At 40.1% G+C, this 15,867-nt stretch overlaps 1 protein-coding gene across 1 annotated transcript in view; it reads left to right on the top strand.

The window, feature by feature from the left end:
- The first annotated feature begins 847 nt into the window (after positions 1-847).
- The window catches only part of LOC136702831 (3',5'-cyclic-AMP phosphodiesterase 4D-like), a 59,892-nt gene continuing 44,872 nt past the window's right edge, over positions 848-15,867 (top strand). Inside the window, exons 1-3 of the mRNA XM_066677979.1 lie at positions 848-939; positions 1,302-1,359; positions 6,356-6,567. Coding sequence (XP_066534076.1) covers positions 1,318-1,359; positions 6,356-6,567 — 254 coding nt within the window. The 5' untranslated portion in view covers positions 848-939; positions 1,302-1,317. The remainder of the gene's footprint in view (positions 940-1,301; positions 1,360-6,355; positions 6,568-15,867) is intronic.

The raw sequence follows: 15,867 nt of genomic DNA, 5'->3' as shown, positions 1-15,867 counted from the left end.
TATGTTGTATTTTAGCGCATAATACACGATTTTACCCATTAGTGAACCTATAGAAAATAATAACACACAGAATGAGTGTGTATGTGTGTGGATGTATATATAAGCAAGAAATCTTTAATTGTTGTCATTATCACAATTAGGTTGTCAGTGCTTTGGATGGCTGTTTTTGAACTCTCCCTCTCCAATATATATGAGCACAACAATATATAGTAGCAGCAGTAGTAGTTCTGTTCTTGTATTGTATTATTAGTAGTATTGTTCTGCATCACAATGAAACCAAATAAAAATGAATATTGATAACAAATGGGAAACATTAAGTTTTGGAGACAATAAATTGAGTATTTTCTACCAAAGAATGACATTTTGGGATTTTAAAATTATATTTATTGAGGTTTTAAATAGGTCTTACAAAGCAGTCAATTTGTCTTTTAAAATAGTTACAGAAAGTTTATGTGTTTCATTTTGAATTCAGTGAAGGGGTTCAGATGTAAACATCCAGCAGGGTCTGGGGTCAAGGCCAGTGTTAAATTAAAAATAAAAAATGATGAAAGATAACAGAAAATTACTTTTAATTTGAGAAACATAAGTCATAAGTGAATATAATTAAATGTAACAGTGACAGTTATGTGATTAATTTGAATATGGACCAGGTTTCTTCAGGGTTCTCCAGGGTTCTGTGTTATTGAATAAAGTCTCTGTTTGTTTTTGAGGTGAATCACGATGTAAACTTTGTTCTTAGTGAATTTTGTCAAGTCACAAAAGAAAAAACACTTTTTATCAAAATTTAAATCTTTCAGCAGACATCCAGACCAACCGGACATTCAACTAATCACACATGCACACAACACATAAGTCAGAGCCTTGGCTCTGTTATCAGCCGTAGTTCTCTCTGTTGTAATTTATTTTTACCATTTATGTATTTATTTTATGGAAATTAAGGTGAGTGTGTAATACTTTATCTTTTTATTATTACTTAATTTAATTTTATTTAAAAGCTCACTATAGTATACTGTAGTGATTAAGTATTTAGATATTTTCATATTTTTAAAAGACATGTTCATGTCTATGTATACATATTGAGTTCAGAAATATAGAATAAAATCAAATAAATAACCAGTTTAAATTATGGGTACAAAATATGAATGATAATGCTGTACTACAAATATATGTATGATATTATGTAATATAATGTTTAGATTCAGGGAAATTATAAGAGATTTAATTCTTGAATTTTTAAAAACAGGGTGTTCTGTTTTTAAAACAATTCTGCTGAAATAAAAGCATTGTTTTTGTTTGGTCAGGTTTAACTTTGTTATCATGAAGAAAACATCCTCTCTGAAGAGTTTGTGGCTGTCAGAGGTAAAGAAACACATCTCAGATTAATTTGAAGGATAAAACATAAAAAACACTGAACACAAAACAATATGAGCCATGGGGTCTTTTAAACATTAAAGGAGCAGTAAGTGAATTATTTCCACTGATTCTTCTTCAGTTTGAAAAACAGCCGTTACACTGACACCTAGTGGCCTTTTGTAATAACCCTATTTTAAATATGGCAGCACCAGATTTATTTGTACACATTATAGAAAACAAGGTAAGAGTAATAAATAATGACTTTCATAAAACATTAAAAGGTGGAAAATGTGCTTTTGTCTTCATTACACAGCACTACAATCTCCACATACACACTGGGTCTTTGTTGGGTTTTGACCAAGCAAGTCAAGGATATTTATTAAGACCTAGAACCTAAAAAAGGGGTAAAATATGTCCTTTTTTAAAGTGTGCTCAGTGACAATGTTCACATCACAGTGAATGATACTAAACAGTTTATAACTCATCTTTTTTCCTTAATGTGAATACTACTACTAATAATAATAATATAAAATTGAATATCAGTTGGGCGGCATGGTGGCGCAGCAGGTAGTGTCGCAGTCACACAGCTCCAGGGGCCTGGAGGTTGTGGGTTCAAATCCCACTCCAGGTGACTGTCTGTTGGTGTGTTCTCCCCGTGTCCGCGTGGGTTTCTTGCGGGTGCTCCGGTTTCCTCCCACAGTCCAAAAACACATGTTAGTAGGTGGATTGGCGACTCAAAAAGTGTCCGTAGGTGTGTGTGTGTGTCTGTGTTTCCCTGTGAAAGACTGGCACCCTCTCCAGGGTGTAATCCCGCCTTGCGCCCAATGATTCCAGGTAGGCTCCGGACCCACCGCGACCCTGAATTGGATAAGCGATTACAGATAATGAATGAATGAATATTTGAAAATCAATGAGTGTATTTCAACATAATCATTGGCATTATTATTAAAACTATTTAATTAAAAAAAATATCTTGAAGCTTACCTGCCTCCATGGACACCAGTGGCTAGACCAGCTTTGTGGATGTCAGTAAAGACCCACTTGCCTCTGTACTCACAAAGCCACCTGACCTTCCATGGAGGTTTCCCAGCAGCTGTTTCCCCTGTGCTGCTTGATGTTTAATTTAACACAGTTCTATAATGAAAAATTACAGATGTCCCCCTCTCCATCTGGAGAAGACAATGTAATGAAACTGTAGGGAACACAGCTGGACTTTAACACCACTGTTGTACCTTTAAATGTGCATTACAGTGCTGTAGGCAAAGTAAGTTTATTTAGAGAGCTCTTGTCATACACATGGGCAATTCAAAGTGATTTACAGAGAGATATAGTAAGACGCAGTTAAATTAAGAGCAAAAATTAAAACAACAACAACAACAACAACAAAAACATTTAAAGCAAATATAACAGTGCAATTCAAGAAAAAAACTTGATTAAAATGTTTCAGACACTTAAAATGAAATAAGAAAAATAGTAAAATAAATTAAAAAACGCTAAAGTGCCTTTCTATAATAAAAAGTGAGGAGTGTTTTAAACTGAGCTGTAGCTGCTGAAACAAGAATGTTTTAGTCTTGATTAAAAAGTGTCTGAACGTCTGGGCTCTTCTGATATTCTCAGTCAACTAAGAACAGGAGTTTATTACTGCTTCTGTTTAGTTTTCACCTGAGGTAGGACTAATTGACTTGTTCCTAAAATTCTGAGAGCTCTGATCGGCTCATATCTCTGCATCAGATCTGATCAATACACAGGTCCAACAACATTAAGACCGTTTCGTCAAGACGTGTCGTTTTTGTGGCTGTGTGAACAGCATAAATCACATTGAATCTGACTAGTTAAAATCAGATTTGGGCCAGTTGTATTGAGATTCGATCCATATTGGATATGTGGCAATGCAACTGTCTGAACAGCCAGATCAGATTTCATGTGACTTTTACGTCACTCCAGCCATTGAGAACGACATGTTCATGAGAGACCTGGGAAATTCCACTTAAGAGTAAAAGAAACATCTGTTCAAGTTTTAATATTCTTTACAGCCTTTAGTTAATACTCTGTCTTTAACATAGAGCTCAGAAAGAAAAGGGATGGTTTTTGATACAGTTCTGCACAGTCCAGTCCCATTCCTTCATTTCAAATGTAGCGTATGTTGGTCATACACCGTGACCTCTGTGAATATATTTTTAATATATATATTTATATTTGTGTTTATAGCGTTGACCTTATCCAAACTCTTATGATCTCTGATATTGACTTAATGATATTAATTAAAGTTTATAATTAGCTTAAGCAATTAAAACGTTAATAATTAGTTTGAGAATGGGTAATAGTCAAGCTAAGTGAGTACTTCAGGATTTTTAGGAAAATTAATGAACAAACTGTAGACACTGTGATTTCAAATAATGACAGTTTTATTAACAAAGAGAAGGATATTTACTTAACATAGCGTGATCTTGAAATCTCACGGCATCAACCCAGGGGAAGCCGATTCGACTTTAACGATACGCTAGGCTCTCTGGCTTGTGACTAAAGTGTTGCTAACTGAGGTTTAATTAATACAAAATTTTATCAAGAGACTTGATTCAATTTTCAGCTCTGGAGATGCGTAAGTTTAGCTTACTTTTTGTCGATTATCTCCACTCGTTGGGTACAAAGGCTCTCTGAGGTCCTGGGAGTGATGGCGTCTTGTTTGGTTTCGCTCCCGCAGAAGTTTCCAGGCTGGGTCAGCGTGGAGTTCTTTCTTTGTTGGCCTCGGGCGTACTCGGAGCGTAATGGCGCCGGCGTCAGGATCCTCTGGCTCAGTGTCCTGAGTAGGAGGGTCCAACCATATGGACGTTTTGGACGAAGGTTTTGCTGGTTACTGCAGATCCAGAACTGAAAATCGATTCAATAAACTTACATATTCTATGACTTTCTTATATCTCGCCGGTGTTTTCTTACTCTGGCCACGAATAAGTTCACCTGCTTTGATCAGTCGTGAGATTAAACTTAGATTGGGCGATAAAACATAAACACGATTAAAAGAAAAGAAGATATTCAAATCACTCGACATATTAGTAAGGCTTCATACTCTAGCTAATTCAAGACGTCTCTTGTGAGCTTTGGTGAAGTCTTTAAGGTTCTTCTTTGTTTCTTTCGTCGGCGTGAAGGAGAAATAGGCGTCTCGCTTGGAGAGGTTGAACTTGAAGAGATGTTCTCTGCTGATTTCTTTGATGCTTCGAAGTTTTTCCCTTCTGATTTTCTTGAACTGCCGTTGAGCTGAGTTGAGCTTCCGATCTTCTGAGTTGCACGGGCGAACTTGATGAACTGCACGCTCTCTTTTTCCTGTTGCGAACTGTGTTGTTCTCTTGTCTCTTTTTGTTCTGCTCGACTCTCCTTTTTTTTTCAACTCACCTACTGTGTGCCGAGCTGAACTGTTTTTCAAAGCCAGCGCGGTCACGCCCTAATGGGAGGTGCCCTTTTCCGATTGGATGCGAGTTTGAGGCTCACGTGACTCTCACGAGGGAGAGAGAGGAGGGGGAGTTTGAATCAGCGATTCACAGAAACGGAATATAAATTTCGCGTATTGAAATTTCTTATACATTTTAGTAACATATAACAATGAGTATCCTGGATTATTAATATCAAACATTTACATAAGATTTCATCTTGGGTACATTGTTTTTACGTCCCGTTTACAATGATACATTAGAAGTATTAATTCGTTTTTCTAATCAGAGACAAAACTTCCTTCATGGTTGACAACAGTAATACACATCATTTCATTAGAAGGTGGACGTTCATCTGAGGACACAGAAAGTGACATTAATACATATTGTTTATACACATTAATCAGAATTTGATTTCATTTCCGTTATTTGTTTAGGCGACCCCGAGCGAGGCGTAGTTTCGCCAGTGTCCATTTGGGGTCGCTGTTGGTCCATGCCGTTGGTTAACGAGAGGTCACGTCGAGTTCAATCAGTTTGACCATCTGGGCTGTCTGTTTAGTGGGCTCGAGATAAGGACTGAGACACTTAGGAGCCACTGTCATATACGGCTTATGACTCCCTACTCTTGTTTGATGTCCTTTTGGTCTAAGAGCATCATAAAGTGGATTTGTTATCTTTATGTTTCTGAAGAGAGAAAGGGGGTCAGGGCCATGTGGCCTGGGAAGTGTCTTTGATGTAGATTTTATGTGCGTGTGCGTAAGGTTCTGTGTGTGTGGGGGGGGCTGCAGGATCTTTGCATCCCTGTGGTTTGTGGAATGTTGGATTCTGCCGCAGACGAAAATCCTGGTCAGAATGAAAAGTTTTAATTCAAAACTTTTCATTTCTTCATTTTGATCTCGTTATCTCATTGTCCGGTCCATACTCCACTACACAAAAACAAAAGTGCTTTGTATGAAACAGAGGACCTTTTCTTCTGGTGAGCGTCTGAAGCCTCGTCCTTTGCGCATGCGGGTCAAATTTTTACCTTACTGATATTCTTAAAATGGTAAAATGCTGATTTGGCAACTGCTTTAACATGACACTAAAACTGTTCTGAGTCCATTAGTACGCCAAGGTTGTGTTCAAGGCACTTACACAATGACTTAACTGGACCATTTGGGGAAAGGACCAAGTAAATCTGAGTACTGTCTGCATAGCTGTGATAGGACAGAATCTAGAAATCTTGAATCTAGCCCATGGAAGCCAAGAATCTGGCCATGTAGGTAAGGTCACTGACACATTCTCAAAAATATTATTTTCTATTACTACAAAGTATAAAAAATATTTTATGGTCAGTGGTGTCAAAAGCAGTACTGAGATCAATAATTAATAGAAGAGATATATTTCCAGACTCTCTATTTAAGTGAATGACATTAATTACTGAATTTGTTTTTAAATTACTGAAATATTGATTAGCAGCACTCCTATGCCAGACCAGTTTTCTGTCCTCTGTCCAGTCATGTTTGTTCAGAACTGTCCTTGTTCTCTCATGCACTCACTCTCCCCAAGCTTGATTGAATGTATATTGTTTTTGTGTTCAGAGGACCTGGAATGGTATTCCACAGAAGCCGTTACATGGTTCTAGCTCCACGCCTTCATCCTTTTGTACTGTGAATAGAAGTTGTTCAGGAACGCTCCAGCTCCCTCCACTTTCCTGCAGGACCATCATCCTGACGGAACAGGCAGACCTCAGCACAGTGGCATTCTGCCTAGGGGTCAATGAAGATACCGTTCTGGACATTTATGGTCACTGGTACAGTTTTATTATTTTCTGTTGATTTGAGGTTCTGTTCAAATACACCACAATCAGTCCAACCTCTTTAGGTTCTGTCCAGGGCATAACACACCAGTCTGTTTACAGTTAATATTTACGTTAACAAATATTTGTGTAAGTCACTAAATGCGCAAGTTATAGATTTTTTAAATTATAACATTATAATATATTAAACTTTAAGTCTTTCATTTTAAAAAGTTCCTTGGTTTGGACAAAATAGAATTCTGACCAAATATATCCATCCAATGTATTGTTTAAATAATCATGATGTTAATTTTGTTTATGTCTATTATCAAGTAAATATTCATTAACAAATTTGCTCATTCATTCATTGTTAGTAACCTTTGTACAGTTAAGGGTCGCAGTGGGTCAAGAACCCAGAACTACTGGACACAAAGTGGGAACACGCTTTGGAGGGGGCACCAGTGCTTCACAGGACGATACACACTCACAAATTCACACATATGGACACTTTTAAGTTGCCAGTCCACCTACCAACAATTTTTTTAACTGTTTCAGATCATATATTAAAAATATTATTTTAATATTTAGTGTAATTTTTCAGTGAGCAAATGTTCATCACTCTCTGCACATCAAGCTGACTCAGGAATTTGAAACCGGTTTATCTGTCATCTTCAACTGGGTTATCTGTTGAGTTCTGCAGCTCTGAGATGACTGCAATCTGACACTTCACTTCTGAAAGAGGACACTTTTATTGTACTGCCCTTGTGCTGGATATAACTTAACAGTCAGCTTAACGCCTTCTTAACACCAAGACTCTAAGGCAGCTGTCCCGTTGTCTATAGGTTTATTGATGTTGCAAAGAAAGGGTGAAACTTTAACATACAAAAGACTTAATCAATCCTTTGACCACATATAAATGTACAATAAAATAAAATAAAAAAGAATAAACAAACAGTGCAAAATAGATGCAACAACTTTGTCATGAGTTAATTCTGGTATTGTTACACTGTTACAGACTTTAGCTGACTGTTTATCTTGTTTATATTTATAACTTGAAATGTATTCATTTATAACTTATTACATACATATTTTCATTGTCCCCAAACTTGTATTTTTCATTAATCACATTGCAACTGCATTCAAATATTGCATCGCCCTCAAACCTTACAAGTCATCAATTTTTTTTAAATAATGATGTGCACTTAAAGACACTCAGTTGAACAATACATACCCACGATGCTACCAAAGGCACAAGATGTATGCAGATATTACAGGATTTAAATAACAAACAACCACTTTCAATGCCATACACGTTCTAACATTTCCTGGTTTTAGAGTCACATGACCATCAATTTTTAGCATTCAACTTTCTTAAGGGGACCACAACACAATCTTCATGAACAGAAAGATAAAGTGGAAAACAGCGCCCCCACATGACTACAAGAACAGAACACTCCCCGCATGGCAGATTAAACGCCACTATCTACTACATCTAATCTACTGTCTGGGAGGAGAAGCACTATCTCTGTAACAGGTCTAAGATAGACTGTAGTCTCTCCTGGTTTAATGACCTTTACCTCGACCTGGCGTACTTTACCATATTTCTTGGGAAAGTTTTGAGTCACTAGTCCAAGAGGCCATTCGTTCCGATGTACCTGAGCATCTTTCAGGAGAACCACCCCTCCAAGCTTGATAGTTGGGTGATTGGATTGCCACTTCCTGTGTGGCTGCAGCGTTGCAAGGAACTGCTTACGCCATCTATCCTAAGAGGTGTTAGAATGGTGCTGGACTATATAAGTCTGAAGCTCCAAAATGTGCAAATGTGCAAATTAATGCAAGTGGTCTAGCATTAATTATTGCTGAATCTTCTTGAAGGTCCAACTGCATTTTTGTCGTCAGGTAAGTCAATGTTGAGCGGTCGATATTAGAGGGTATCTTCAGCCCCTTGCATGCACCAAACGCATGTGTTTTACAGGGCCACGCACAGCCGTGAATCGCCTTAATCCATTGATAAAAGAGGAGGTGTTGAGAGACTCAATAACTTTGATATGAGAAATCCCCTCGAGTCCGACATGAGGACACTTTCCAAGGGCAAATCACATCCAATCCAACATTGGTAAAAAGAGAGTCAGCAGAGAGGAGGTCTGCTGGAAGGCTAGCCATTTTTAGACACTGACTGGAGCTCTTAATAACCTGCAAGTTATGCACTGGTAAATGACATTGCTCACTTTCTTCTTTACAAAGTAGACACTATTGGGCTGATGTCAGGGTCTGAGTCTGGACCAATCAGATTGTAGGTGTTTTTAGACATACTTGTTTCTTATAGGGATAAAAACTTTGGTCCAGTCAGCTAGTTAATCTGAGTTAAAGATTACTGCATCAAGTTGAAAGTCCAGTTCGGCTGAAACTAAGTCTGCTACTTCAATGGCAAGCACTGCTGCACAGAGTTCCAACCTTGGTACGGTGTGCTCGGGATTCCAGCAGTGTCTGCGAGTTTGAGATAAGACACAGCAGCGATGGCTTTTATCGACGCATCAAAGAAGACATACAGTTCTCTTTGGACTGCTGCTGCTTTCAAAGTGTCAGTGTAGGGTCTAGGGGTGGACAGATTATGCAGCTCTGCTAATGTAGATCTCCAAGATGCCCAAGCCTCTTCCATCTTTTCAGGTAATGGAGTATCCTGGTCACTGTTTTCAACGCTTAGATCTCTAAGTATTGTCTTGCCTTGAATGATGACTGGGGCTACGAACTCAAGAGGGTCATGAAGGCTATTGATAGTGGATATGATGCCTCTCCGAGTGTAGGGTTTTACTTCCTCTGAGACACTGAAGAGAAAAGAGTCTGTTTGGAGGTCCCAGTTGAGTCCAAGTCTACGCTGTATTGGTACCATATCACCATCTACGTCCAGATCCTTGAGCTCAGTTGTGTGGTCTGTGGCTGGAAAGGCATCCATGATTTGTTTGTTGTTGGCTGCAATCTTATGCAGCCTCAAGTTTGACTTGGATTGAATGGCCTGCGTCCTTTTGAACAAGTCGACTGCAGCTTTGTGTCATGATTCGCGGAGGGCGGACTGATGGAGACGGACACACACGCTAAAACACAGTACTTAAACAAAAGATATAGCAAAATAAAGACAGGCAACTACGGAAACAACAAGACATATGAAATGAAACGAGGAAAACGACAGAGACAGACAGACCGAACTAAGCAACAAGACACGGAAACACTGGAGGCGAAACAACAAGACTTAGAGGAAAGAAACAACATGGCTTGGGCAGAGAAACGAAACGACATGACTAGGAATGAGAATAACACAAACCGACATGATTAGGAAACAAAACGACTTGACTAGGAGTGGGAAAGAAACAAAACGAATGACCGATACGAGGAAGTGAGACAAAGGGACTTAAGTACATCTACTAGACAAGAAACACCTGAATCGGATAACGAGAGGGCAGGGAAACAAATGAGACACGGACGAGGAGGAGGAACAAAGGCGGGACAAGGGCGGAGACACTGACAATAATAAACAGAGCCATGTGCTGAGAGAGCCCCCTCCTGAACGCACAATTCCCGGGACGCATACACCTAGACCCCCCCAGGAGCTGGAGAGAGCACAGAAAACAAGACAGATTAAGACAAGACAAAGAACCATCAGGAGACAGGACTCAGGACAAGACAGTAACAGACACAGGAACTGGGGACACGACAGGACCGGATATAGGAGACTGGACTCGGTAAAGGACAGGGGACTGACAAAGGGTAGCGACAGGAGACTAAACAAGAGACTGGACAGGTAACTTACAAAATTAAACAGGAGACGGGAATAGGGACTGGAACGGACTAGACAGGAGGGGAGTGGAAACACAAGACTTGACATGAGATTGAGGTGGCACACTGGAATTGAGACAATACTTGGGACTGAACAGTTTAGAGACAGAAGACTGGACTTGGGACAGTACAGAGGGTTGAAATGGGGACTGGACTGGATTAACAGGGGACTGGACAGGACTTGGCAGTGGAACAGGGACCAGGAAGTTTATGGGGACAGAAACGAACACAGTGACATGGACAGGAACAGAGACAAAGGCAGACACAGGTACAGGGATGAGGACAGAGACAGGAACCAGGACAAGAACAGATAGAGGAACAACAACAACTGGGGGATGCCCAGGACTGGCAAAAGTCTGTGGGGAAGTCTGAGGAACCAGCCTGGGCACAGTTCTGTGGATCGGCCCCGAAGTCCTTGGGGCCGACCTACTGACACAACCTGATGCGGCCAGAGCCACAGTCACGGGTGCAGAAGCGGCTAAGAGATAAGACACAGCAGCGATGGCTTTTATCGACGCATCAGAGAAGACGCATAGTTCTCTTTGGACTGCTGCTGCTGTCGAAGTGTCAGTGTAGGGTCTAGGGATGGACAGATTATGCAGCTCTTCTAATGTAGATCTCCAAGATGCCCAAGCCTCTTCCATCTTTTCAGGTAATGGAGTATCCTGGTCACTGTTTTCAACGCTTAGTTCTCTAAGTATTGTCTTGCCTTGAATGATGACTGGGGCTACGAACTCAAGAGGGTCATGAAGGCTATTGATAGTTGTAGTGGAAGTAGTATGCACACGTTGCTGTGGCATTTGCACTACATAGCGGAGTCAATGATAATTCATTATTATTTAATTAATAATTAATTATTTAATTCATTTTGCTAAGCTCCATGTTTGGGAGCCATTAACTAATATGTAGTGTCTTTACCTGTCTTAATTTTAACTTAGACAAATAGGTCATCTTCACATATTATACAGCAGAATTAGCTAGAATTAACTATTATTAATGAATTATGCTCATTGACCCGCCGTGGGTTCTTGACTCTGAAATGGAATCTAAACTAGAAGTTAAAATTCCATACAAGAAAGGTGCACACACAAACAAATAATCAAGGATTGGTTTTATCACACAACTGGTTTATTAATAATAATATCAAATAATGAATATTGATTAGACATTCATATAATAAAATGGATTACCGCGATATATGAGGGAACAGGGAGATTAATATGTGAGGGAATTTCTCTATGATGATTATTGTCCTAAGTTCTAAGAAAGGCTATTGTTTATCCCAGCAAACTTTCAGTACCAACCCATGAGCCATGAGAGACATGAAACCATGTGACCTTACGTATCCGGAGATGAACGGGGAGCATGACGCTGACGGTGCCTTCCGGCACGACTTCCTGGAGAATTGCAGACGCGGGCCTTGTAGGTTGCAACCGCGGGCGTTCATTTTCTCCCGAGGCTTTCAGACGCAGCCGTCGGAGCTGGTGGTGTTCTGAAGGTCTCTGTGGGGATTCTTCGTCGTCGCTGATCTGCTGCCTTGTGAGAGAGAGCGAGAGGCACGTCCATGCAGGTCTCTCCTGTGCAGGTTTCCACATCTCAGAAGGTCATTCTGAGGGTGCGTGCAGCAGTCCTCTTCGTGGCGTTGTCGTCGTTTGGAGGGTCAGAGGTCTAAGGTTGCCTTCATGCTCTGGGTGTGGCGTTGAAATTTTGCTAGCGTTAAACTATAGCTCTTCTTAATCTGTAGTTTCTATCTGGACCACGCTTTAAAGGTCCAAGACTGTTTAAGAAAGCCATGAGTCTGACGCCTGCGGAGTCATTTCCAAAACTCAGGTCATTTTACTCTTTTAGCCTTGAAAAAGCTAAAAGAGACAACGCCCCAAGTGTCTGGATCCTTCAAGTGAAGAGTCGAACATCGGAGAAAAAGGGGCAGAAGCCCAAAAAGTTCGAAAAACCTTACAAAGCTCAAAAGCTGGAAAAACTTGTGTCATTTGGCGCCACAGGTTTTTAACTAGAGTTTAGAAAACCCGCCCCGAATACCTGATTCGTCCTCAATGAGGGAGAATTGGAGCTTTTCTTGCTCCTGATTGGCTGTTTCCTGTACCTTGGGAGTGGCATCACATAGAATTTATGACACTTGACAAGACAAAGACTTGACCATCCCCGAGTGAATACTTTGCAATATAAAAGATTATATGTTAACACAAAGTAATATAATTAAGAAAAAGATAACCATGTTTCTTTATAATTATTAACCAACTAAACACATAGTATGTGACTACCTTGGTTCTACATAAATTCATATAAACAAAAATGACTTTAAACACATGTAAATTAATTCCACCTAATTTGATTGTCAAAACGGGATTAATTTCAAACAGTTGTGCCCATATACAACTTGTTTTCCATGTAAGAACTTTGGGATGTTTGAGTCTTTTAGAGTTAACAGTCTTTAAAAAGGTGTCCTTTAAAGAGGGCATTGTGGGTTTCAATCAAGATTGAGTCTCTGTGTCTCTCTGCATTCTTTCCTTGACCCTGGGGGTCCTTAAGTCATAAAAAGGGTCTTTGGAGGGGGTTTTACGGGCCTGCTCTGGAGGTTTATCTCACCTTACGATCTTGGTTAGAGATGTCTCTGAAACGAGTTAAAGTTTGGGTATATCAAATCACATCTTCAGAAAGTCACAATTTCGTATTAGAAATTAATACACATTCATCATATCCACTACAATAGTGGATATGATGCCTCTCCGAGTGTAGGGTTTTACTTCCTCTGAGACACTGAAGAGAAAAGAGTCTGTTTGGAGGTCCCAGTTGAGTCCAAGTCTACGCTGTATTGGTACCATATCACCATCTACGTCCAGATCCTTGAGCTCAGTTGTGTGGTCTGTGGCTGGAAAGGCATCCATGATTTGTTTGTTGTTGGCTGCAATCTTATGCAGCCTCAAGTTTGACTTGGATTGAATGGCCTGTGTCCTTTTGAACAAGTCGACTGCAGCTTTGTGTCATGATTCGCAGAGGGCGGACTGACGGAGACGGATGCACACGCTAAAACACAGTACTTAAACAAAAGATATAACAAAATAAAGACAGGCAACTACGGAAACAACAAGACATATGAAATGAAACGAGGAAAATGACAGAGACAGACAGACCGAACTAAGCAACAAGACACGAAAATACTGGAGGCAAAACAACAAGACTTAGAGGAAAGAAACAACATGGCTTGGGGAGAGAAACGAAACGACATGACTAGGAATGAGAATAACACAAACCGACATGACTAGGAAACAAAACGACTTGACTAGGAGTGGGAAAGAAACAAAACGAATGACCGATACGAGGAAGTGAGACAAAGGGACTTAAGTACATCTACTAGACAAGAAACACCTGAATCGGATAATGAGAGGGCAGGGTAACAAATGAGACACGGACGAGGAGGAGGAACAAAGGCGGGACAAGGGCGGAGACATGGAAAATAATAAACAGAGCCATGTGCTGAGAGAGCACATGGTGGGGAAAACAGGCATGACTCTGGGTTGGGACTCTAAACCGTCATCGACATAGAAGTCATGCATCACAAAGTCTTTGACATCAGGGTCGACTTGACCTTGGGGCCAGTACACAATACAGACTGGTGTAAGCCATAGCCACAGCAGGTGACGGGCTGTTACCAAACACATGGACCCTCATACGACAGTCCACAACATCTCCTGAGAGGTCATTGTCCTTAAACCATAGAAACCATAGAAATTTCCTGTCTTCATCTCTGACTAAGAAGCTGTAAAACATTTGTTCTATATCGGTGGTAAAAGCAACTGCTTCTTTACAGAAACAAATATTTTCTTTGACACGGAACACATTAGGGCATAGTTGAAAGAGAGAGGGTCGACCTTGCACTGTGCAGAAGGTGCTGACAGTGTGTGGTTTGTGGACATTCCCTAAGCAGACACTGCCCACAATGACCCACCCAGGATCTAACTTCTGAACGTTGAAGATTAAAATATTCTTTTGGACCGTTCTCAAAGTAATTAAAATTTAAAAAATATCCAAAAGGTCCAAATTACACCCTCCCTCTTTGGGGAGACGTGTTCATTCCGGAAGAGTCGCAGAAACCAGTCGAGTGAAGTTCAAAGCAAATCAAAGTATTTATTTAACAATACTGGATCCAGGAGAACTAATACATGAAAAAACAGTTTAACACCCCTTCCACGTAAAGCTCTGACCTCTCCAAGATCTGACTCCACAGTTATACCCCATATGACGTGTCCCCTGCTGGCAAGGCGTTTCTGGCTGATTAGCATATATTAATATGCCTAATTTCACATGTTATTACTCAGCTCTTTAGCGTGCAAGTTTCACATGCATCCCGTGACCCCAAAAACATTCATCATAGCCCTTCTGACAGTATATCTTTTCTTTCCCATGCCTCCTCTTCTGTGAATAAAATTTAGGGAGACACTAATGCACTTCAAGGTCAACAGCATGCCCCTACACTTCAGCCCCCCTGACCAACACTTGTGATTAATGTGAGCGTGCTAAAAGCCTAAAGTGCACATCTGTTCAAGGTTAGACGTTTAAGAATTAAGAAGGTGAGTCATCATGCCAGTTAGTCATTCATATAAATGCATATAAGATACAAGATTTCACACAATTATAAATGCTTAATTTTAACTAATCATCATTTAAGGATATTTGTCCACAAACATAAAGTAATAAAATTGTTTCCTACAACAATTCCCCCTTATGATGTGTCCCAAGACACGTCATTACACTCTAGGTCCTCCAAACATGTTTTTGACATGTGTTTAACCTGTGAGAGCGAAAACCTGTCGGGCAGCCAACCAACCAATTTTTTGAAAGGAACAATTCTCTCACTTGCCCCTTCTGCCCCCAGGCGGCCAAAATTTTAACCATGTCAACAGGAGGAAGTAACATTATTTCCCTGGTTGTTATCTCCCAGACTACTTGTTCTACAACAGTAATTCCTCCTGCTCTTCCTCACACTCCAACATGGGTAACATATATGGTGGTGGAGGTTCTTTGCCCTCCATCATACGTGTTATTGTTCTCTCTATCAGAGACTTAATACAGGGTACACAGCAGCATCCGCACATGACTAGAATAGCGGCGAATACCGCTACGGCTGAAGCCATAGATATGAACACGCCTTTCCATTGTCCGAAAGTTTTCTCTAGCCACTTAGTTATTGGATTGTCTACTCCCGTGTTTTCTGCCATCTCTCTAGACAGGGATTTTAGGGCTGTTAAGGCTTTAGTCACCTTTCCATCTGGGGCCGTATTATTTGGAATTACAGTACAGCATACATCTCCGAACATATGACAAACGCCACCCTGATTAGCGAGTACCATATCTAAAGCTATACGATTTTGTATGGTCATTAGTGAAGTTTCAGATAGTTGTTCTGATAAACCAGTTATTGCTGCTCCAGTAATGTTAGCCAGTCTCATTACTTGGTAATTTACGTAA

This window comes from Hoplias malabaricus, chromosome 1 (genome assembly GCF_029633855.1).
Source record: "Hoplias malabaricus isolate fHopMal1 chromosome 1, fHopMal1.hap1, whole genome shotgun sequence".
NCBI classification, from domain to species: domain Eukaryota; kingdom Metazoa; phylum Chordata; class Actinopteri; order Characiformes; family Erythrinidae; genus Hoplias; species Hoplias malabaricus.
This window is presented reverse-complemented; position numbering and strand designations above follow the sequence as displayed.